The sequence below is a fragment of the Prenolepis imparis genome, unplaced genomic scaffold, assembly GCF_030444845.1.
Source record: "Prenolepis imparis isolate NDT839.2.m4 unplaced genomic scaffold, iyPreImpa1.0 SCAF_4, whole genome shotgun sequence".
NCBI lineage: Eukaryota > Metazoa > Arthropoda > Insecta > Hymenoptera > Formicidae > Prenolepis > Prenolepis imparis.
The window spans coordinates 16,782,737-16,809,399 of record NW_028141162.1 but is presented as its reverse complement, the minus strand read 5'-3'; the positions used below and the strand labels follow the sequence as shown (position 1 = coordinate 16,809,399).

Below are 26,663 nucleotides of genomic sequence, written 5' to 3'. Positions count from 1 at the left end.
TGTATAATAATATATATTATAATAAAAATTACGATCTCTGATTTTTTAATTATATTATATTTTTATTTTATTATATTATACCAATATTTATAATAACAAAACTCAAACCATACAATATAACGCACATAGCTTAAAAGAAAATTTAATAATCGGTGTGCTCTTATGTCACGATAGAATTCGCTTTGTTCATTACTTGGAGAGAGATCATTGTATACCGCGGTTGCTCCCTAATGTGCTCGCTAATCTCACTATTCGAAATATCTGCGTGGGAATCCGATTACGGCATTTACGATCGATGCACTTAGAGTATATAGTTACGTAACGGTCCCTTTCTGTCTCTCTCTCATTCTCTCCTCTTTTACATATACATATATGCCTATTCATCCTTTCTTTCGCGCTGTGTCTCTCAGCCTCTTCCTCTTGTCTTTCCACTCCGATCACCGCAGGTTGCTCGAGAGCGTTCTGCGCTATTACGGACTCGTCCGTGCGTAAACGCTCGAGCTTAGCGAAGATCGACGATCCTTTACTCTCGACCATGACTCTTCCTTTGACTGTATGCGTGTCTTCTCCGTCAGCTTACAACAATGACCCACTTCGCGGTCGCTTGACTCATGTGTCGCGTCTCTCGACGAGAGGATCTTTACTGTTGTCTCTCTATACATAAAGGATCAGTATGCATGTACAGTCCGCGTGTACAGTTTGTGCACAGTTGAAAAATTTGTGTTAAATTTAACAAATATCACCTGTCCCAAACGGTCCGCAGAAATTTTTGTGTTAATTTAACATAATACGGATATGTTAAATGGTTACACGAATATTGTGTTAATATTTTAACATAAAATAAATGCAAACTTCAAATAAACTTAAAATAAATTTTGTGTAAAATTAACATAGTTTTAATGTAAAAATTAACTAAAAAAATTGTTAATTTTACATTTTATCACCCCCACTTATATTATAAAGTAAAATTAACATTTTTTTTCTGTAAATTTTAACAGATAAATCTTGTCACTAATAATACTGAACATATTTATTGTGTAAAATTAAAAATAGATATACATTGTGTTATTTTTACACTTTTTTTTAGTTGTTTTAATAATTTAACATTTGAGTCCAATTAACGTAACAGCAATATGTTAAATTAACACATGAATGTGTTAAATATTTAACACAAAAATTTTAACGGGGACCGTTTTTAACAAGAAAACACAAATTTTCAAACTGTGGGATACCTATTCAACCATCACTTATCGCATTTTCTTATAAACTTGGTCTCGACTTTCTTTTAGTGAACAAAAATAATCCGATTAAGAATGGGAAATACATATATCTCGAAAATTGCGATAGCAAGATCTTTCTAAAATTTTTATTGCAATTCTTGTTTTTTTTTTGTGATTTATCGATCCGTATTTTGTTCCTTCTCGATCGAAGGAATAATTTATCTTTGCGAGAGAAGCTCTGCGGATTCGAGAGGACACTTGCACCATAGGTCTCTTCGGAGAGGCGCAATGATGGCCAAATAAGGTCAGGAATGTGTCCGAACATTGATTGGAACTAAAGAACGGCTTCTATGTGGTTGTGGGATTCTCGAATTATTATAAATAATTCTTATTATTAGGCCCTGCGCACAATAGAGAAAATATTAGGAATAAATATTAAGTATTAGGAATAAGAATTATTTTAAAAGAATAAAATCAAAAAGATTCTAATATAAAAATACAAATTTGGATATAAAGGACTAATAAGAGCTAATAAATTAATAAGAACTCTTTATATTCGAATTTGTATTTATATATCAGAGTTTTTTCGATTTTATTATTTTAAAACAATTCTTATTCCTAATATTTAATATTTATTCCTAATATTTTCTCTATTGTGCGCAGGATCTTCTAAAAATAAATATATCACCGCAAAGATATATAGAAAACATTAACTATATAAATTTTGTAAAATAAAAATTCTCAAGTTATATTATATACATTAAAGTTTGGACACTATCCGACTTTTTTATGATATTTTAACATTATTTCCATTTTTTATGAGATTACATACATTTTGATATAAATGAATTTTCCTTATTCTATAGGTACATGAAAGTATTATAAGGTAAAATTATCAATAAATTTCTCTCTCTCTCTCATAATGTTTACAAGATATTTCATTATTTATTTTGATATATTGTAACATAAAATATAATATCTTGTGACATTTTTATTTGTGTGTAAAATAAAATGTGTATACTTTTTTTTTTTCTGAGATTCTAAATTTATATTTTAAGTTCAAATTCATATTTTAACTTTGAAGAGCATCCTATACATTTACACATGTATATACAAGGTACCCGATAATGATCGCCTGACCTCTCATGTGCAGGTAGAGCGGAATTAAATCGAGTAGAAAAATCCTCTACCGTTTTGCGATCGTCGCAATAATTAATGAGGAATTAACGAGAGGTATAATTAATGAGAGGTCATGCGATCACATTATCAGGGTGATACCCTGTATATTTACATTAACAAATATATATATATGTATGTATAAATTAAATGATAAATCTTTTTATTAAAAAATTACGTAAAAATTCCAATATTGAGTATACCTTATAGAAGAACTTTAGAACTCCTCGGCACACTTTCGAATTAGATCCTTCGCTATTTTGAATCGTATACAGATTAGATAACATAGATACCACGTGCATTTCTCGCGAGTACGGATTTCCAGTTACATACAGTGTCGATTTCATTATCTAGTAGTACCGGCGCAGCTTTCGCTGGGCGCGAAGTGGAATTGATACGCTTCGGTAATTGTGCGGTACATACATATACATATACATATACATACATGGAGAGAGCACCCTGGTACGTCATGCGCGAGTGCATGAAAACACGGCCCTTGAGGTAATCCTCGACTACCGCGTGCGGCGGCACATTATTTCCGCCGGTGCATATAAACCGACGTAGCCGGATTTTCGCCCATGTATACACGTATGCAGCATCAGTGTTTAACCCGCAGTACGCATTACGTGCGCGTATATATACGCAATGCATCGTTAATCAGCGCCTCGTTTTGACAGACTTGGAAATGAAATAGAAAATATTAAGTGCGAAGGAGCATAGAAAATGATACAGCGGAAACTCAGTTAGCGTTAAATTATACTATCTAGAATAAAATTGATCCAATAATAAAAGAACAAAGTTAAAATGATGATTCTTTTTGAAAATTAACGTAGTACGGATGACTTTGATTTTGACATATATGATTTTTTAATTGAAAACATATATATACATATATATACATTGAGAGAATTTTCTCTTAGAATTTACCCCGAAAATCATGTTAATCGTGCGACAATATGGTATGGAAAGAATTTTAAAAATATATGTTTGATTAATTTTACCATACTTTTAGTAAATTTTACTATATTTTTAGTAAAATTAATCAAACATATTTTATATTTTATTGTGATAGATATTATTATTTTTTATTGTTATAAATATTAGAGAAATTCTTATAAAATTTACTATGATTTTTAGGGTAAATTAAGAGAAAATTCTCTCTGTGTATGTATCTCAACATCACAATAGATGTGAAAAAATAATTTTCCTATAAGTATATTTTTTTAAATAAAAATTATTTAATTTTAATTTATCATTTTAACTTATAATATCAAAAAAATAAAATCTGGTCCACTAATAACAGAATAAAGTTAATACGATAATTTTTTTCTGAAAACTAACATAGTACGAATTATTTTTATTTTGACATGTGATTCTTTAATTGAAAAAAAAATATTTGCGGTTCAAAGTCACAATAGATGTGAAAGGATAATTTTCTTATATTTTTTAAAATCAAAATAATTTGTACTATATTAGTTTTTAGAAAGAATCAATTGTTTTAATTTATACTATCTAGAGAATAAAATCTGATCCAATAATAAAAGAACAATGTTTAAACGATATTTCTTTCTGAAAACTAACAAAGTACGAATAATTTTTATTTTGACATATGATTATTTAATTCAAATAAAAGATATATCTATAGATTAAAATCACAATAGATGTAAAAAAATAATTTTTCTATATTTTTTAAAATAAAAATCATTCATATAATAATTTTAACTTATAATATATCTAGAATAAAATCTGATCCAATAATAAAAGGACAAAGTTAAATCGATAATTCTGAAAATTAACATAGTTCGAGTAATTGTGATTATGACATCATTTTTTAATTGAAAAAAAAAAAAAATTATATTTATGAATCAAAGTCACAACAAATGCGAAAAAATAATTTTCCTATATTCTTTAAAATAAAAATATTTAGAAAAATATTTTTTTATGAACAATTTTTAGTCCGACGTTTATTTTCTCGTCACATCTCGAGTATTCCAATCGTAAGAGGAATAGTTTCGTTGATATCTATCGAGGATCTTTCACGGTGGGGAAACCGCGGGCGATATATCCTCGGATTAGAAAGTCATGCCGATCGCGAAGCATTTTCATATCTCGAATCGGATTAGAGGGGAGGGAAAGAAGAAAGGTCAGAGCGAGGTCTTGGCCGCGAGGAGTTTTCTATACCTAAGGCTACGACTTTGTCGTGTCACGCAACACGGACGAACACTCGTGCAAATGCACCGTATTGCGGTGGTGAACGAAAGACAGAGATGATGAGAGTTCGAACGGAACGACAAGGGAAATGAGAGAGGTGGAGAGGAGCAAAACTACCGGCTTTATGAATGGACGCTGATGTCGGACCTAATAGAAATATCGATTTGAGGGTCAACGCACCTCTCTCGCAACAATACGCTTGTATACTTCGCGCATAATTCTTCTCGAAGAACATTGACGAGGCGAAGCGCAACAGTCGTCATTAGCATTTTTTAAAAGAGATATATTTTTCTTCTCTCGTGCGGAAAAATTCAACCGCGAGGGAAGTATAAGAATCTCGTTCTCAACTTTAGTCTTTAGATCCCTTTTGCTTCCGTTTTAACCTTCGAAGTTATCTGAAAGATAAGCTGAGTGAGAAAGGGGGAGGCAGGGAAGATATAAGGAGGTGCCCCTGTACACATTCATTAAATAAGAAGCGTGAGAGTTCATTAGGAATAAAAATTAAAAATAATGAGACTGCTTTCGAGATATTCTTTGTTCAAAAATATTGATTAGATAATGAATTAAGCAGAACTGCTAATCTCATTAAAGATGAATGACTAGAGTATACATATACATCTTAATAAATTAAACAGAATCTTTGTTGTAAAGAAACTTAATTATAATTTTTTACAAATAAAAACAAAATATGTACCTATATACATATATGTATATGTATGTATTTTAAAATAGTTGTATATACATTGTATAATATATTGATTTGGAAAATTTTCTTAAATTTTTCTATATATACATATATGACTTCTCATGCAAAAATAATTTGAAAATGTAAAATAAAATTTTGTTATAAAATTTTATTTTTATTTTTTTTATAAAATAAAATTTTGTTAAAATAAAATACTTTTGTTAAATTTAAATAAAATATTTTTATTAAAATAAAATACTGAATCACAGATAAATAAAATATTTTAATTTCTTATAAAATTTTCTTCTATTGAGAAAATTTTCCGAACAATTAAATATATTATACATACATATATACAACTATTTAAAAAAGTAAAAATTAAAGAATACTATGTGTCTTATTACTCGAATATGTTTTTATCGAGTATTAGTCATAAAACCCCGCTACTATCTCTTGCATCGTTAAATACGAAGCATCTATGACGAAATATTAGTATATCGACGAATAATAAATGCTTTTTTTTTAAGTTTACTAGAAAAACACAAATGCGCGCTACGCGCGCGCCATTCTTCGGTTTTGTTAAAAAAATTATATTTAAAAAAAAATAATATAAAGTTTGTTTAAACTCGATTAATTTTTGTCACAGAATTTAGCTGATTAGAGCGTTAATGTACTAATTAAATTTTAAAATAATAATATGTTAAAAAATTAAAACAGTAATATGTTGTAAATAATATGTTATAATATCTTATTCTCGATTAATATTTTTTGACAGAAATCAGCTGATAACTGTCAAAAATATTAATCGAGTTTAAAGTATTATATAACCTATTATTTAATACATATTATACTATTTTAATTTTTATAACATTATTTTAAAAATTAATTAGTAAATTAACGCTTTAATCAGCTGACGCTTTAATCATATATGTCATGTAGAGCTTCAATTAATTTTTTTTCAGTAGTAATATAAGACATTAATCAGACGTTGTGATTGCTCGGTAGATGCACTGACAAATTATCCAAATTAATTATTATACAAGAAATTAATTATATAACTAATTATTTTTTACAATAATCAAGCTTCAAATACACAAGACACCTCGAAAACATTTCTATGAATACGAGAGAGAAAATATTAATACTGAGAAAGAGACATTCTCTCTCTCAATGTCTCTTAATCAGTTGATTTTTCTGTCAAAAAATATTAATAAAATTTGGTAATTAAATACCTATTCTAGCTTACCTATTTATATTTATATTGTGTATATGTTATAATTTGCTAATTAAATTTTAAAATAATAATATGGTAAAAGTTATAAAATAGTAATACGTTGTAAATAATATGTTATAATACCTTATTCTCGATTAATATTTTTTTTTTTCTAAAGCCATATCTTTTTGAATGAATCTCCTTCGAGTTTTAATTAATTATTAATATTAAGTCATGTATACACATAGTATCGCGCGCGCGCTATTAGAGTGAAGTTGCCGATGTTTGTAGAATAGCGGCCATTACCGAAACGCCGCGAGTATCAGGCAGTTGGAGCTGCGTCCCGCTGTGATTAATTAGTAAGCATAATCGTTGGAAACGATTTCCAACCTTTGTATTGTAATATTTATCAATCGCATATCATAATTTCAACGTTAATATGTAGTCGTAATTGTTCGAAACGCATATTTCGCGAAAAATTCGATGCAAAATCTCTTGCCAAAACATAACCCAACTTAACCTGTTTTCGCGCGCGCGAATGTGTTGCGATCCGTGGATATCTATCGTTAATTCTAGCTTACATATTTATATTGTGTATGTTATAATGCGAAATAATAAGATTATTCTAATACATGTATATATTTTATTTGTTACAGATAGCATTGCGATACACAGTGCGATTCACGCGTCGTGTCGGGAGTGCCGTGTAAAGTTTCGCGCGTCGGGAGTGCCGTATAAAGTGTCGGGCGATCGTAATTATTCGTGTTTTCGCGAATGTCGTGAGTGCTACGAAGGACCAAGAGAGGAGGAGGAGGCCCGGGGAGGCATCGAGCGACATCGGGGCAACTGTGAGGTAAGCAAAATAAAACATTTTTTCTAACTTGCATTGTTTATGAGATATTCAACACACACATGCATATACATAATTTGAATATTTTGTTTTCAGATCAACGTGCTGTGTACTACAACTCCGCTATTGCACGTATCGGTGAGTGAGAAATTGTTTCATTTTATAATATTTCTATAACGGTAATGGGGGTATATATGTATATGTTGAAAATATTAAAATAGTAACATATGTTTTAAATAATATGTTATAATATCTTATCTGCGATTAATATTTTTTGACAAAAATCAGCTCTGATAATTGTCAAAATATTAATCGAATTAAAAATATTATAACATCCTTTTCTAAAAGAGGCACGTTAAGTCGATTCTGCAAGTATTATTGCATCTTTTCCGATGCTGATTAACTGTTTCGATTCGCATTATGCGTTATATTCGTAGCATTGAGAGACTGTCATCGCGAGGATTAGTAGTTTAACAGTTTGTTCAAAATAAAATAAAATAAAATAATATGTTATAATATATTTTAAACTCAATTAATATTTTTGATAGTTATCAGCTGATTTCTGTCAAAAAAATATTAATAAAGCATTAATGTGCTAATTAAATTTTCAAATAATAATATGGTAAAAAATTAAAATAGTAATATGTTGTAAATATATTGTATGCGCGATTAATATTTTTTGACAGAAATCAGCTGATAACTCAAAAATATTAATCGATTTTAAAGTTTTATAAAATATTATTTAAAACATTATATTATTGTATTTAATTTTATTTTGAACAAACTGTCAAACTGCTAACCCTCGCGATGAGGCAACAATACTTGTGAGAATTGACTTAACATGCCTTTTTTTAGAAAAGGAGGATATCAGTACCAGTTTCTAAAAAAAAAATCTAATAAGAACCATATACGTCAAAGATATGCCCAATGTCAGGGGGTCTCTTGTATCTCTGATAAGAACCTAGCTTGCGACGAGAGAGTCGTCGTCGTCGAGAGTCAACGCTCTCGTCGCGCAGGATGTCCGTGCCGGATGTGACTCTCGTCACAAGAAAACCGCGGGTAAAGCACGATCGAAATTCTATATTTAGTAGGAGCGGCAACACCCGGCACACAGGCGAGGGGGAGTGTAGATGCGGTGCTCCACGTATGGCGCAGCTATTCCTGTATTCCACAATCTTTCTCCTTCGCCCGCACTCTTTTCCTTTTTTGTCTGCTTTCAACCCCTCCTCCCCCTCGTCCTCCTTTTGTCCGCTATGGAGAATTCTTCAAGAGCGATGGAGCCGGAAAAATCGCGTCCCCCCGCGATATTGAATCGCGCTTTCCTTTATCTCTCGCGGACTTGGCTCGCAATTAAATGGATCTCATTTTATCGCGACATTTATCCCTCGAGAGGTTAAATGCCTCGTCTTTCTCAATATAAAGTTGGTTTCCAAAAAATCTCTAGGCATTTAAAAATTTGTTTAAAATTATGTGTATTTTAGCACTATTAATTTACTATAATTCTGCAATTGGAAGATAGCAATAAAGCAAGATATATAGATAATAATTAAATTAAATTAAATTTATTTAATACATTTTTTTATAAATTATTAAATATTTAAAAAATTAATTTTTTCACCGTGTTGTCGCTTTAAAATTTACTATACATAATTGCTCGCCAAAATTAAAATATATTTACTCACTATTTTCTCCGAGCTTGATTCTTGTAAGATTTTTTAAATAAATTCTTCGCAAAACGATTTTATTATTTTGATAAGAGAAAAATTTCTCGGTAAAAGCGCTTGCTCTCAATTTCACACAATAATCGAAAAAAATTTCATCCCGAGATATGAGAAAATATACATGTAGGCGTCAAGGCGTCGATTGTTCGACGAAATTAGACATTAATTTAGTCTCGCGTCTCGCGATAAATTCCGCGGGGATGGGAAAATAAGACCTAAGGAAGATACTTTCTTCGTTCTTCCTAGAAAATTGATCGCTGACCAGAACGATCCTCTTCGCCTCGAACAAAGATTCATTCACGGATCGGCGGTGCGTTTCAGCTTGTATCTCGATTGTCCGTGTATACAGATTACTTGCGTGTGCGCACGCGTGCGATATATCTCAACAATCGTTCATTCACGACCTAGTGAGCCGTGTATTTGCGTTTATTTCGACTATATCGCGCGAAGTTCCTTCAACCTCCGCGCGTGAAATGTTTTCTGCGAACGCAGATGAACCGTTGAAAATTAAAAGAGCGATGTAAATCTATAATGACTTTGTCTCTCAATGATTTGCAAAATAAATGGGGATAACATGATGCAACCATTTTATTTTTTATACGTTTTATTCTGTCAAATTTTAGTTACATTTTGTGTAAGAGCTTTCAAATTTGACGTTTTAATAAATTTTAATAATTTTAGATGAGTATTTAAATTTATGCAGTTATAATGTTTATAAAAACAACATTTACGTTATTATTATTTTTTCTATTTATTTATTATATTTTTTTTCAAGAACTTAAATTCTGTTGTATAATATACGATAATAATCATGCAATATCAGAATAAAGTGAATCACAGTAGGAATCTCGTGAAAAATTTTGACATTAATTCAGCGATATAATTTATAATTTTAATTTATAATATTAAAATAATTTATATACCTGTATGTAGATAATGATTTTACGAATATAATTGATAAATAATACATTTGTCTTGCTAATTATGAAATATAACACATACTAATTAATTTTGAGAATAAATATAGCCTCTCGTTATAATTAATATAAAATCATAATCTCTGTCAGTAATGATATAATGGAAAAGCGATAACAATTCACGTGATTATTTCGTCGCTCTTGCGTAACGTCCGGCATTGCTCCAGTTATAGAATCTCGCATACTTTTCTTGGTATAGACCGGATTGGATCTGTGATTTGTTCTTCGTAGAAATATCGTATGTGTCTTATTCGAGATCGGCGTTTAGGCATGTTTTGAAAAACCGATGTGTCGATGCTATGATTTTTCCGGGAAACGCCCAGCGGGCGCCTGACCAGATTATTTTTCAGATGAATCACGAAGAACGAGATCTATTTATTAGTCCGATGATTCTGAAATGCTCGCACTGAAGTGCAAAAAATTACTTTCATTATGTCTACAAGGCGTACATAAATAATGCAAAATGTATTTATTTACTTAAAAATTTTATTCGTATCACATATAATTTTATTTTTGTTTTCAAGTTTTTTTTTTATAAATTTTGTCATGTTTTATACTTTAGAATTTTCCAATTTTGTGTAATAGATATAATTCGGATTGAATTTTACAATACATCTTATTTATATACAGAATAGTCCACTAATAATCTGTCTATCTAATTAATATAATATATATTAATTTAATATAATATAATTAAATTTATCTAAAAATATAATAAAAATTTTTTTGTGTTAATTCTATATTATATTATATTAATTTTATTTGCATTTATATTTATTTATATTAATTTATTCTATATTAATTTTTTTACGTTAAAATTTAAAATATATATAATTTCAATATAGAGTTATAATAATGATTTAATAAAACTATGATAATTATATAATTGTGTGTGAAATTGAGAACACAAGCTGCACGATTAACAAAAAAAAAAAGATGGAAATATGGAGTCGATTTCCGAAACCGGATATGTATCGTATGGGTCCTATTTTGCGAGAATGCACTTGTGGCGCCGAGGGCAAACATGACGCGCCGCTATTTCGACGTCATCGCTTGACGAACCGGAACGCGATGTAGAACAGTCCTGGCATTCATGCCGATTCTCCGATGAGCCACAGATACCCGCTGACTTATTAACACGGGGAAATATGAATGAGTCGCGCCTTGCACGCTTGCCAAAGTGTACACAAAAGCAACCCTACATTGGCTGTCATAGAAACACGATAAGAATTTTGATCGCCCATCAAATGAGTTTCGAGCCGAAGAAGTTCGAAATTCTTTACGTTAAAATTAATCATCGCTCTAAAATGATTAATAAAAAAAAATTGCTCAACATTCTTGCATTAATAAATTAAAAAGTATAATATCTATATTATATAATACATATAATACAACCCCGTCATTAGAGAATATTATTACACTACACGCATATAATATTATGCAACTTGTACTTTATGATGCACATAATATTATGCAAAAACTATAACTATTAATTTTTTATTGTGATATTTCATAGAAGAATGATATTAAATTATGGCAAATTGTGATTGCTGTTAATGCGATACAGAAGTAACCCAAGACACTCGACGAGTTCGAGATTCATATTTCTCTTTTTCCATGTGTAAACGTTTATTTTGTTGTACTTCCGTGGGTCTGTCCCTGTCCCTTTGTTTCCACAGTTCCTCCTTTCACTTCGTCTCGCTGTCCTACTCTCATCGTCGAGTTCGGTCTCTTTCTCTTTCGAAATCGTCCTTTCTTCTCTCTCGAGAAGGAGAATCGCGAAAGTGCGTAACGCGGCGCCACAAAAGGAAGAAGAGCGAAACGAGTCGGTGTGGAACGAATATGGAGTGCGTCGAAACGAGACGAGAGAGAACGGACAGAACGAACAAAAGAGCGAACCCGGAATAACGCGCAGCCGAATCGCAAATAAAATTTAATATCGCGTTGATTAAAGCTATAATTATATTTGATGCTTAGCTGATATTTTATTTTATTATTATTATTTTTTTTCTTTAATTTCGTCTTTAATACAGGAAGATTATTACGCATAATTTATTTAGAGATTATGTAATAATCTTCCTGTATAATAATTATATATAGGATATACAATTATATATAATATAATACACGGAGAAAATTTTCTTTTAGAATTTACCCTGAAAATCATGGTAATCGTGGGACAATATGGTATGGAATATGGAAAGAATTTTATAAGAATTTCTCTGATTAATATTTATCACAATAAAAATAATAATATCTATATTACAATAAAATATAAAATATGTTTGATTAATTTTACTATGCAGTTTAATAAAATTAATCAAACATGTTTTATATTTTATTATGATACATAGATATTATTATTTTTATTGCGATAAATATTAATCAGAGAAATTCTATAAAATTCTATCCATACCATATTGTCCCACGATTACCATGATTTTCAGGGTAAATTCTAAGAGAAAATTCTCTCAGTGTACCTATATAATAATATAATATACATATAATATACATATAATAAAATGTATATATAATATATATATTATATATATACTATATATATTATGTATATTATGTATAATGTATGTAATTATATAGATAGATGTATCAATGACCAATTTGGTAATTTTCCATGAAAGTTAAATTTCCCCAACGTACCTGATTTCTCTCGCGAAAATCCATCTTACTTTACATCGACAATACATGTTTGTATTGTAGAATTTCAACTTTTCCATCCAATTTCGAAGTCGCACTTTCTTCGCGCAAGAGTCACCATATGCTTTTCCAACGCATTTGTTGTGAAATATTGCAGCGAGCGACGCGAAGAATATATCTTCTCGATTGACAAGATCTCGATCGTCAATTAGGAATGTTTAAAATGAAATATTTGTTAAAATTATTCTAAGAATTCTACAATTTTTCTAAATAATATTATAGGACAGTAATTACAAAAAAAGTTAATATTATTATATATATTTTTTTTAATACTATTGTTAATTATATTTAATTCTTAATATATAAATCTCGTATCGTTTTCGCGCGAATGAAAATTGTCAACTCACTATTATCGTTTTCAATTATAAATGACAAATGCTAAATGTTTCTTTCAGCCAAGATTATCGATGATGTAGTATGTTTGAAGTACGCTTTCTTATGGAATTCATATTTATTGATTGTTGATTAAAAAAGGTTTTTAAAGTCCGGAAAATGACGCAAAATCATTATTAATGGAAGATTTATATGACTGCTTGATCTTAAATATTTTTTATAATACATATATTTTTTTAATATATATATATTTCTTGTGCCGCATATGGATTATTATATTATTATTGCGATAATAATAAGAGTAATTATTTATAGTCGATTCTATATATCGCAATTTTTTTTATTATTTTATTTTCTATTATTTTTTGATACACTATTAAATTTCGAAGCTATTAATTCATTAAAAATTAATCTACAGTTTTCACTTGTTCCCCTGTTTTTGTTTTCGTATATGCATTCTACATACACAGTATTATTATAGCAATGATACGCGATAACTTGATTGCCTATTTGTTAAGATAAACGATAATAATAAAGCAAAACATTATTAACACTTAATAATTGCCTCGTGAATAATTAGCGGTAATATTTCCAAACAAACGTTAATGCATAATCTTTGAAAAGGCTATATATCTTTGTCATGATGAAAACGCGATCTGCAGAAGAAGATATGTCCTAGTCAAATTGTATGCGCTGCGCATTTGTAATTCAAATATCGCAACATTGTCCATTGAATTAACAAACCGCAATCTTTCCTCCTGCATGCAAGGCGTAAAATATTGCATGTTCAGGACTGGTTGCTTATACAAGATGACGTTATTGTATTAAGGATGCTGTCATTGTATATCATTAATATTCTTATACAGGATGTCTCTCACACAGAAAGATACGATGCGGGATTATTAGAAAAGCATAGCACATGTGTGCCAGGTAATATCGAAGAGAGCATAGTTTTCGAGTTAAAAATTTAAGAAAAAAAGATCTTTCTTCTTTGGTAAAAAGATTGATGGAATTGAAAATATTATCGATTGAAATATTATATATATTGTGTCTGCCATTAATATACACATAATAATTTATATTTTTAATTATTAAATGTATATAATAATAATTTTTTAATTATTATTATATGTATAATAATGTAATATTTATTAATATATAAATATAATACAATTATATATATATATATAATTAATTTAATTATTATATATATAATAATAATTATTAAAAATATAAATTATTATATGTATATTAACGGACACACAAAAAGCAAACCAATTTAATAATTTATTAATGATTATTATAATTATACGAGAATAATAAAGAAAGCAAAACTTCTAGAGTAATTTTAATGAATTAATTTAACAAAAATCAAGAGCGCCTCGATATTTATTGGTATCATAATAAATATAGTATCATAAAAAAATTGGAATTTAAAGTTTATAAAAATTATTTCAACTTATTTGAACTTATATATAACGCCAAGAACCGATATTTCATGCGCAATGAATATATCACGAGAAGGAATATTACTTGTTAATTCACGAGGAGCGACGCGTCCCTTGCGGCACGCAACAATCCGGAAGGCTTAATATCTGTTTCCGGGCGCGTGTCTCGCGTGCCGAGACAATCCGAGCGTCGCTCCGCGCAAATTGTCTTTAATCGCTCTACCGACTATGGTGGCTCTCCTTGGAGAGAGGTGGCTACGAAGTGCCCAGGTGAGGTATTATTTAGCATCGCCATGGGCAACGAGCAACGACGGTTGCTTATCGAACGACACCCCCGACACGTCTACGCTATATCCCCATAGTAGTGCATCGTCCGCGAATATATTCCACTCGGTCAAACAGAATTTTGCAAAAAAGTTTCCACGTTTCTACGACACGGTATACAAAAGTGTCATCAATGAATAATTTAGCGAGACACGAATGACATTTACAACTCCTCTATTCCGAAGCCGCGACTATCGATTCGACACGTCGATAGGGTCGTTGATGCTTTTATTTCGCGGTTGATGCACCTGCAAAGTTTCGAGAAGTCGTCCAAGTGTCCCGAAAAGAATAATAAATGACAAATACAAGTTTGTAACTTCGACTAATTTCAGATCAATTTTTCATTATGAAAAATCTCGTTTATAAAGATATATTTTTGAATATTTTAAATATTATGCATTGATGAAATCGTAGCAAATCTAATATACACGTATATAGTCATAAAAAAATCTTATTTTATGTTTAATAAACTTGCTTTAATAGGATCTCGATTTAACACTCGGTCTATTTAGAAATGAGGGAATTTTCAGTTTCGTTGTTTTTAAGTGTTTCGGAAAAAATAATAAATGACAAATGTATAACTTTGACTAATTTCAGAACAATTTTTCATTATGAAAAATCTCGTAATATAAAGATATATTTTTGAATATTTTAAATAATTATGCATTGATGAAATCGTAGCAAATCTAATACATATTAATAAAAATATCTTATTTTATGTTTAATAAACTTGCTTTAATATAGGACCTCGATTTAAAACTCGGTCTATTTAGAAATGCCGGAATTTTCAGTGCATTATTTCGTTATTTTTAAGTGTCTCGGAAAAAATAAATAATAAATGACAAATGTGTAACTTTGACTAATTTCAGATCAATTTTTTATTAAGAAAGATCTCATAATATAAATAACGATAAATAATTATGCAGTGGTGAAATCGTAACAAATTTAATATATAGACATAAAAGAAATCTGATTTTCTGTTTAATAAATTCGCTTGCCTCGATTTGAAACTCGGGGTTTATTTAGAAATGACGGAATTTTCGGTGCATCGTTTCGCTGTTTTAATTTCTGTGTTTGCGTATCCATATGTTGCGCCAAGTCTTTCGTGAACGGGAGGTTTTTCCGAGCTTTCGTATATCTACATGTGAGTCATCGGACACCTCTCGAGGAACAAGATTTGTTGAATTCATTTCTCGTTTTCCCGAACACCCCTCGTCGTGTCCGCGGAATTTCTTTGCGGCGAGGGGCGGCTTGCAGGCTTCTGTTCCATAAGGCGGATCTGAGAACGCTAGAAGGTGAAGATCGATCGAATCGGGGCGTTGCACGGGAAGAGAACTCTGCGTGAAAGAGGAGATAAGACTCGAGGAAAGTCGGCGTGCATCCTTCCCAAGAGACTTCCGCCATTGCCGTGACAGCAAGGCGCTTCCTGCAAACATTCTTCGTCTTTCTCTCGCTATATCGCACTCCAATTTTACATAAAATAATACACGAGCTTCTAAAAGCCATAGCATGAGATGATTACGTTAATTCTATATTTTTATACGGATCTAATTTTAATCAAATGTACGGAGGATCTAATTTTAATCACGTAAACGAACTCAATTATTCCAACTTATGTTTATGGCGTTATATAATTTATAATATTTATTATATGTATATATAATTTATAATGATATATCATAATAATATTATATTAATATTAAAAATATTTTAATTATATTATAATATTATATTTATAATATTATATAATAATTATAATATAATATTATTATATTATCTTTTTTCTATTATAATAATATAATAATTATAATAATATTATATTATTATAATTTGAATTTTTTATTCACTGAGAGAATTTTATGAGAATTTCTCTGATTAATATTTATCACAATAAAAATAATAATATCTATTACAATATTTTTACAATAATAAAACATGTTTGATTAATTTTACTAAACTGCATCGTAAAATTAATCAAACATATTTTATATTTTATTGTGATAGATTCTAAGAGAAAATTCTCTGTGTTCTTATATAAAACTTAAACTTCTTTATACAAAACTAAAACTGAAGAGAATTAAAGGGCAGCAACGCGTTCTAGAAATGTTATATTAAGTTTCCGTTCTTGTTACCTTTCAAAACTGATATCGGCTGTGTTTCCAATACTTCACGATATCGTTCCGGATATCTCTTAACTTGATCAAAATACCGATACTATTTCCGTGTCGCATCGGCTCTTGCTGTACGCTTCATCGCATATCCGAAATATCGATTCGACGACGATCCCTTCCATTTTCTCGTTCTTTTAGTCGTTTTCTTCAAGAGGTTCCCCCTTATATTGATCCTTGCGTGATACCTCGAGTATCCTAGATCTCTGATAATTCATCCATCGCGTGAGAAGATATCGCTAATTCGACGATAAACACTTTTTCGAGTCGAGAGCTGCCAGAGGCAGCTAACTGACAAGCGTCAGCTGATAACCTTGTATCTAGGTATCAAAGCTCAAAGGGAGAGTCGCTTATCTTTTTCACCTGACTCGATCAATCATACAGATACGTCCATCGACTTGTAACAGAGTTTTTCCACGGAATGACACGGTGTAACAGAATTTTTCGCACGTCTCGATGGTAGAAGGAGAGACGGGGAAAGTGCGTTGGATTCCTCGTCGTTTTATCAGACTCTAAATAAAGCCGTTTACTACTACGGCGCGATCGATCACTTCGCTCGCGTGTGCATTGAAGGATGAACCTACGTACGTAGTCGGAGAGGCATTCTCGTTATCGATGTAGGAACCCGTTTCGATTGAAAGAAAAAGATAGAGTGAGAGAAGGAGAGAGAGAGAGAGATCGGGCGCGAGTCGTCTAGCTCTTTGCAACATCGGTTATGTTGCCGCTGCTGGAGAAGCGGGAGAGAGCTTTGTCTGCTCGTTGCATTATTAATCGAGCAATCGATATCTCAGTCTATGTTTCATGTACCATGGCGTACCATGGCGCTATAGGCAAATGGTTTCATCAACTTTATTTTATTATTTCTTTGATTTCACTCTCCGTAATGTGCTGAGTGTCTTGTAATTCGCGGTATAATTGGAATGGTAATAATTTTATATGAAAGAAGACATGAAAATGTGGAATAAATTTTTTTCGTACCCGAAACTTTGTTTTTGAGAAAATTGAAAGACTTTAAGAATCGAAAAATTAATATTATTAATATTAATTAGCTTTCTTAAGTTTGAATAATATATAACAATTTTGTATTATAAATTGAATTTATTTTCACAGTGATTATTAAATAAATGCATGATATTTTTATTAAAAAAATAAAATCTTTCTACATATACTTTCTTTATTACACTTTTTTCTTCAGTTAATTTAAATTTCAGGTAATTTAAATTATTTTAAATTGTTTTTTTTTATTATTATTAAATGGAATGTTGTATTTTTATATTTATATATTAATAATCGCTATTATAAAACGAAGATGTGACACAAAATTATTAGCCATTTAAAAAGCATAGATATATTATTTATTTTTTCAAATTTTAAAATCAATTTTCTCGGAAACAAAGCCTTATGAAAAAATTTTATTCTACATTTCCGATTTATTAATTTTTTAAATATAAAATTATTACCTTATTGATTCTATTATTTATAGGATATTCTGTACATTATTTTTTCTTCTTATAAATTTATATATATAAAATAGAGAATTCTTGTTGTTCGAAAACGGGGAAGATTAAATGTTTGATTATTTTGATTATTTAAAGAAATATTTGCTTCTTCTCTTCTATAAATTCATTTTTTTGTTATATTTATTTTTGATAATAATTTATAATAATAATTAGAGCAATAATGATTTTGCGAAAAACTAACAAAATTAAGATAAAAGATACTTGTATCATTTCTTATTAAATCTATATTATTACGTTAGATTAATTTAATGTAATTTAATTGATGCAGTATAACAAAATTTTAAGATTCTTAAGAAATTTTGAATTTCTTAAAAGTTAATTATATAACATTATCAGAGTGTTACGTCTTCCGTTGAGATTTCTTCAGTTATTATTTTATTACGTCGTCCTGGACCGTTTTTATATTTAAAGCACTTCTTTTTTTCAGAGATATGAATATTTGATAATTTAATACATATTAGGTATATTGTGCACATATGTGTAAAACCGTCAAATATTATATCTCTCAAATAGGAAGTTACAACCATGTGTTACGTATACATTTATACACATTTGGAATTAAAAAAAAAAAAATATATATATATATATATATATATATATATATAAAACAATCCAGGAAGTATGGCGTGTGCAACATTCTCCGGCATAACTGCGCTTGTTTTGATGGCAAGAAAGTTGCAGGTCCGGCGTCACACATGCGCATATATGCTCTATTGCGCCGCATCGCGTTAAAATCCTTGCAAGGACACCTCGTCCAGCGCACCCAGTAAACCCGTTTCTCTCTCTCTCGCTCGCCCCGTCTGCAATTAGCGCGGTTGCAGTTTCGCCCTCCCTTTGGTGGAATGCAACGCTATTTCTCCCCGCGACGATTGCGACCGCACCTGCAACGTGACGTGGCGTGTTTACGCAAAGCCGCGCCGCATAATTCAGCTCGGGCACGCACAAAACCCGGCGCGGGTGTCCGGCGATTTAAAATTCGCGACCCCCAAATCCCGATCTCATACATGCCTCACAAGAGAAGTTAAGATACTAAGCGTCTTAAGCGGAAACGAAAATTTGATTTTAGTGAAAAAAATTTTCTTTCGGGATCAATCGCTCTATATGTAATTGCATGAGAAATAAAATTTAGAAAAATTTATTCTAACTTAAAAATTAAAATTATAAAAAAATAGAATAATACACAGTTGAAAAATTTGTGTTAAATTTAACAAATATCACCTGTCCCAAACGGTCCACAGAAATTTTTGTGTTAATTTAACATAATACGGATATGTTAAATGGTGACACGAATATTGTGTTAATATTTTAACATAAAATAAATGCAAACTTCAAATAAATTTTGTGTAAAATTAACATAGTTTTAATGTAAAAATTAACTAAAAAAATGGTTAATTTTACATTTTATCACCCCCACTTATATTATAAAGTAAAATTAACATTTTTTTTTCTGTAAATTTTAACAGATAAATCTTGTCATTAATAATACGGAACATTTATTGTGTAAAATTAAAAATAGATATACATTGTGTTATTTTTACACTTTTTTTTAGTTGTTTTAATAATTTAACATTTGAGTCCAATTAACATAACAGCAATATGTTAAATTAACACATGAATGTGTTAAATATTTAACACAAAAATTTTAACAGGGACCGTTTTTAACAAGAAAACACAAATTTTCCAACTGTGTAGCTCTTATATACATATACAATATCTAGTTGCGAAAATTAAAATTAAAAATTTACTAACTAACATTATCTAAAGATTAATATAAATAAATATATTTGTACAATTTTTTATATTCTTGTAGAGAGAGAGCACGAGAAATTTTTTAGAGAAACTTTTCTAGATTTATCATCTTTTACTTTATCGCTGTCACAATGCAATTCGTTTTTGTTAAGGTTGTATTGCCTATACAGTTCCTGAAAAATGTTACTGTATTGCAAATATCATTATGTACACATTATAACATATTTTTAATTCAATAATACATTTTTATTATATTATCTGCTGTTATTTCCGATTATTATATTATCTTTGACGGAGGGTAAAATTTAAAAAATTTTAGAATTTTTGATAAATTCTGGACATGAATATACCTTGTATGTAATTTGAAGAAAAATGAATATTTTGCAAAAATATGCACAACTACATAAATTTTAATAAATCTTAATTATTTACAAGGAATCTAATCTGTGAATCCTTTGCATAAGTCATCTTGAATATTTAAAGTAATTAGAATTTTTGTCATTGTTTTTTTTGTTGTAACAATATTATATTTTTATAATAGCATAAAAATGATTTTATTGCAATAACTTTTGATTCATATTGCTGTCAAATTTTTCGTGTCATTTTTAAATGCGATATAGAACAATCTATCCTTTTTCATTATCCTCAAAATGTCACATACAACCTTAATATCAGTTAATCGTGAAACTACGATCGAAACTAATCGTAGAAATATGCGGCTGATCCCGTCGAAGGTCTTTCGACGGGAGATAGTGAAGGAAACGCAGTTGCATTGTTGCAACGTGACGATATATATCGGATATAATCAACAGTCGCGCGAATTGCATATTTACCCTATACGAGAATCAAATTAACGGGACTCGGAAACAGTGCAATTGCAGGAAAAAGCCGATTTATGACGCAATCATCGGGATTACGCTTCGTCCGGAATAGCGCAAATGAGGATGAGGGAAAGGAGGGGAAACGAGCGCGAGACATTTAATTTCTCTCGAGACAATCCGAACATTAAATTAATTTTCATTATCGCGTAATGGCGTCGCGTGCACTTGACCGCGATGCGACAAATTAATCTAACGTCTCATTAACGCCATTTGTAATTTGCGACTTAATTCTCAACGTTTAACAGCGGCTTTTTAATTCTGTAATGTGTTGCACGCGCAACCTTTTACCTTAACCCGTTTTTTCCGCATACAATATAAAAGTCCGCGTCGACCTTCGCGAAAAATATAGTACGGTTAATTGGAACGAAACGCATTTGATTTCCCTGCAGCGACTAATTAATAAATGCTATTTATATGCTATTTAATCTAGAGATTATATTTCCAGGCGATTACAAAATATTACGACACATTTGTCTCTATACAAATATTTAATTTTTTAAAAATAATTTTATATAAAAAATTGCACGTTTAATTTGTTCATTTTTTTTAAATTTAATTTTATTATCATTTAATCAAACAATATCTGTATATTTGATTGTACTTTAGGATCTCGTATTTGCCAAGATATATACATTTTGTCGAACTTAAGTTAAGGTAAAGCGTATATAAACGCGTATAAACGTCACAATTAATCACAACGAGGCGGATTCCCGCATTTCAGTTTACGGCACGAACCATTTTCCGCGTCCAATTATACAAGTTAATGAAAAGGAATTATGACAAAGCGACATTAGACCGCTCGCGTTCCTATGATCACGGCTCCGCGGTTCCGCTAATGGGAATTTCGGGCCAAGGCCCGTGACATACACATACACATGCATATACACACATACACCCACTAATACTCTAAACGTTTTGTCAACGTTTCTCCACGCGGCTGGCAACCGCAAGTTACCCTCGAGCGCAAGAAAGCTGCCTTATGTAGACGGTACATATTTGTCGATGACATATACTCGGTGTAAACCGAAGGTGCCGATGCAAAATTACGCGAATCGTGCATTCTCTGTATTTTCACGATTTCTCAATTTTCAAATTTTTATCATTTTTTCACGTGCTTCCCACAGTATATATTCGATAATTGGATGAGGTATCTTCTCTCCCTCCCGCACATATTTTTATTGTGACATTTTTATTGGACGTCACTGCTAACAATAAGAAAAACAAATTCTCCAAATTCGCGATTGGGAATCTCTCTCTCTCTCTTTCTCTCTCTCTCTCTCTCTCTCTCTCTCTCTCTCTCTCTCTCTCTCTCTTTCGATTTTATTTAAAATAAATCCAATTTCAATAAAAGCATCGCAATTTATTCGCTTCTATTATTTTTTGAATTTTTCCTAAACGGTTTAAACAATTATAGCTGCAACAACAGATTTTGAGATCGCTTTTAATTTCAAACTCGTGTGTTTCGCGTACAATTGAATATTTTGCATTGAAGAGAATTTTTCGAATATAATATTCAGGTAGAAAATGGCCAAATAAGAGCCAGGCGCAGAAATTAGACGCAACAAACTTGTTTCTTTATTTAATTTGAACGTTTTTCTTCCTTCGAATCATCTTCACCAATCGGTTCAAAGAGGAAGGATCTAAATGTTGAAGTTAAATAAACTAGATTTTGAAACAAGTTTGTTGTACGTTTAATTTTTGCGTCTGGTTCTTCCATTTCCTACCTAAAGTTTGTATTTATTGTATGTACATTTGGAAAATTTGTTTTCTTGTTAAAAACGGTCCCCGTTAAAATTTTTGTATTAAATATTTAATACATTAATGTGTAAAATTAACATATTGCTGTTGTGTTAATTGAACTCAAATGTTAAATTATTAAAATAACAGAAAAAAAGTGTAAAAATAACACAATGTGTATTTATTTTTAATTTTGCACAATAAATATGTTCCGTATTATTAGTGACAAGATTTATCTGTTAAAATTTACAGGAAAAAAATGTTAATTTTACTTTATAATATAAGTGGGGATGATAAAATGTAAAATTAACAATTTTTTTTGTTAATTTTCACATTAAAACTATGTTAATTTAATACAAAATTTATTTTAAGTTTACTTGAAGTTTGCATTTATTTTATGTTAAAATATTAACACAGTATTCGTGTGATCATTTAACATATCATTTAACATATGTGATATTTGTTAAATTTAACACAAATTTTTCAACTGTGAGAGCCTTTTTGTTCTATTATAATTTTCGAGTATTCTTCGAATTTTTTTTTTATATCTGTGATATAAATGTTTCGAGAAAGAATTTAACAAAATCTATATCTTTTCTGTGCAGGGAAGACGATTCGACGAGCGGTCCATTTATTATGGAGCGATACGAGGAAGAAGCTGAGGATAGCGATAACGAGACAGATCCTGAGCAGCTTCTGAACGAGTGGCTGGGCGAGTTGGACAGCCTGACTGTGGTGAGTTTTATATTTTTTCTCGCATGCTTTTTCTCGTTGGCCATTTTACGGTCAAAAACCGCCGTCGACAACAGTATGTTGACAGCTAGGACTCTTCGTGAAACAAATATCATATTAGATATCTCAGATATACATATATATTAGATTTTTTTAACTATCTGAGGATAAGGGAAAAACTGGAGGAACTTTTGTTTCTCGACCGATTGTATAAAAAGAGAAGTTAGATATCATAAAGCGCGAACTCCTTCGCGTTACGGCAATTAATTTCAAACGATACTAATTAATTACTTTCAAATAACGCGCACAGCTAAATAGTTTCGGAAATAACTGAGAACATCGCAACAAACACGCTAGGAATTATAAATAGTTCACATAGATAGTAGCTAACAGCTACTAGGACCTATAATATAACTGTAATTAATGTTAATTAATCGTGAATGGCGTATGGAGAGCGACAAACTGCACCTTGGGTGTAAACATTACATTTATTAATTAGACTGCGACAATTAATTGTCATTTCTACTAATTAATTGTCATTTCTATTAATATAAAACGAACTATACACAGAAAAATAATATTAATTACCATAGTTAAATTTTAGATGTCCCTATATTATTATAGGAATATGAAAAATTTAGCTATGGTACACTTTGTGAGAGAATTTTCTCTTAGAATTTACCCTGAAAATTATGGTAATTATGAGACAATATGGAAAGAATTTTATGAGAATTTCTGTGATTAATATTTATCACGAAAATAATAATATCTATGACAATAAAATATAAAACACGCTTGATTAATTTTACTAAACTGCATAGTAAAATTAATCAAACATACTTTATATTTTATTATAATAGATATTATTTTTATTGTGACAAATATTAATCAGATAAATTCTTATAAAATATTGTCCCACGATTATCATGATTTTCAGGATAAATTTTAAGAGAAAATTCTCTTTGTGTAGCTAATATATTTTTTCCTGTATGATACTGGGGCTGATATAATTTATAAGTCCGAACACACATACCTATATTAAATAAGATATGATATATAGACTAGTACAAATTTGCTTGTACGTCTCTTTGATTAACGTCTCTACTACTACGTGAAATTTCGATCTGATTAGTTTGAAAGACGAGGCGATCCAATGAAGAGGCAGCCGACAAACTGCCTCTCTAGAGTACGCGCTTCTCAATTGGTGTCAATTGGCGCGCGGTCTAAATGATTCGTCTAGTAGCTCGCATGTGAGAAGCCACTGATGCGAGCTCGCTTCCTTGAAAAGCGTGCACGTGTCTTCGTACGCCGCCTGTATTTCAATGTATCTGGGGGATCTGAAGTAATCACCATTCCCTGCTATACTGAATATAAGTCGATAATTACTTTACATATAAGAGGACACGCGCGAGACTCATAAAAATTATTTCTAAATTCAATTATCGCATTTTACGGATCGACTCGAGAAATATTAATAATCTCTAGTTGACATTTTTTACAATTATATTTGTATAATTATCCAGCTGTCATATATATAATATTTTTTAAATATTATTAATATTATCAATATTATATATATGATAAAATATTGGATAATTATACAATTAAAATTGTAAAAAATTTATTCAATGTAAGATTAATTAATTTTCATACTTCTCGATTTTCTTGATATTAATTAATCTATATTAATATTAATAATATTTTAAAAATATCATCGATATCTATACGACAACTTGATCCTACAGTTATAATTAATCAATTATAATTAATCAATTAATAAATAAATATAAATAATAATAAATAAATATAATTTTATTTAAAGTTTTCTAAATTGACAACTTGGGGTATGAAATAAATTTATTATTTATCTATCTCTTTCCGCGACTCTCTTATAGCGATTTGCTGAAACTGCAAAATTGACGTGTCCAAGTGATTGTGCGATTTGCGAACTTTGTCCAGTGGATAAAGTCTTCGGCCAAAGTAGATCAACGATCGTTCCTGCCGAGTGCTTTTAGCGCTTCCTGCCTAGAGGCTCGTGCGGTCGTCTCTAATTTCATTAAATCGCGGATAATCGCGTCCTGGACAGCTTCTCTCTGTTACAGGCGTTGGTTGTGTTAACAACTATAGGCACGATTATACCAGACAATCCGCAGAATGTCGTTAGGAAAAGTTCGACAACTCTTCCTTTGTCGTTAGATTCGAGTGATAAAAGTTCGAAGTCTTCTACTTCATAGAAGTTTCCGGCCCAGCTTCGTTGGAACGATAGAATTTTAAATTAAGATTGAGAGACTGGAAAGTATTGTTTTTTTTTATTTTATTTTATTTGCTAGAATGAGATTTCCAGGAACTTGGAACAGATCTTCGTCACTTTAAGTCGCTTTAAGAATTTTAGTATCGTCGACTTGTATAACACTGATTTTTTTTTTTACAACTCGTTGAATATTTTTTATTTTGCATACAGACGAATATATCTTCCGAAGACCACATTTTTATTAATAAAAATATACATATATATATATATAGAAAAATAGGTAAAAGATTTATATTCAATAAAATAATTGATTAATATTTTATTGAATATGAATGATCTTTTACTCTATTGTATTTTTTTCTATATTTTTTTCTATATGTATTTTTTATATAAATATACTTTATGTATATAAAATATATACATTTATTATAAAAATATATATTATAATATATAAATACTTTTTATAATCTATTTTTATAAAATCTAGATTTAACTTTTGGCGATATCTCTCATGATTTCCTCGACGATTCTCTTAATGAACACAGCTTGAACTCATTATCAATCTAAGATCAGGCGTCTAATTAAGTAATTTAATTTAATGTGACTCCAAGATTAAGTCCCGATATACAGATTATATTTGAAGTCTTCAATTTCCAATGAGTTTTGAGCTGTCAAGCCGTGAACTTGATTTGATTGCGAGCGCGATGCCTCGTCGAGAGAGAAGTAAAAGTACTCGCTGAAAGTGAAACTCG

At 30.2% G+C, this 26,663-nt stretch overlaps 1 protein-coding gene across 1 annotated transcript in view; it reads left to right on the top strand.

Annotated features, from left to right (window-relative positions):
• Positions 1 to 26,663, top strand: part of LOC145934694 (uncharacterized) — a 156,143-nt gene that overhangs the window by 32,905 nt on the left and 96,575 nt on the right. Inside the window, exons 2-4 of the mRNA XM_083035345.1 lie at positions 7,162 to 7,358; positions 7,452 to 7,493; positions 23,534 to 23,663. Of these exons, the coding sequence (XP_082891471.1) occupies positions 23,565 to 23,663 (99 nt within the window). The 5' untranslated portion in view covers positions 7,162 to 7,358; positions 7,452 to 7,493; positions 23,534 to 23,564. The remainder of the gene's footprint in view (positions 1 to 7,161; positions 7,359 to 7,451; positions 7,494 to 23,533; positions 23,664 to 26,663) is intronic.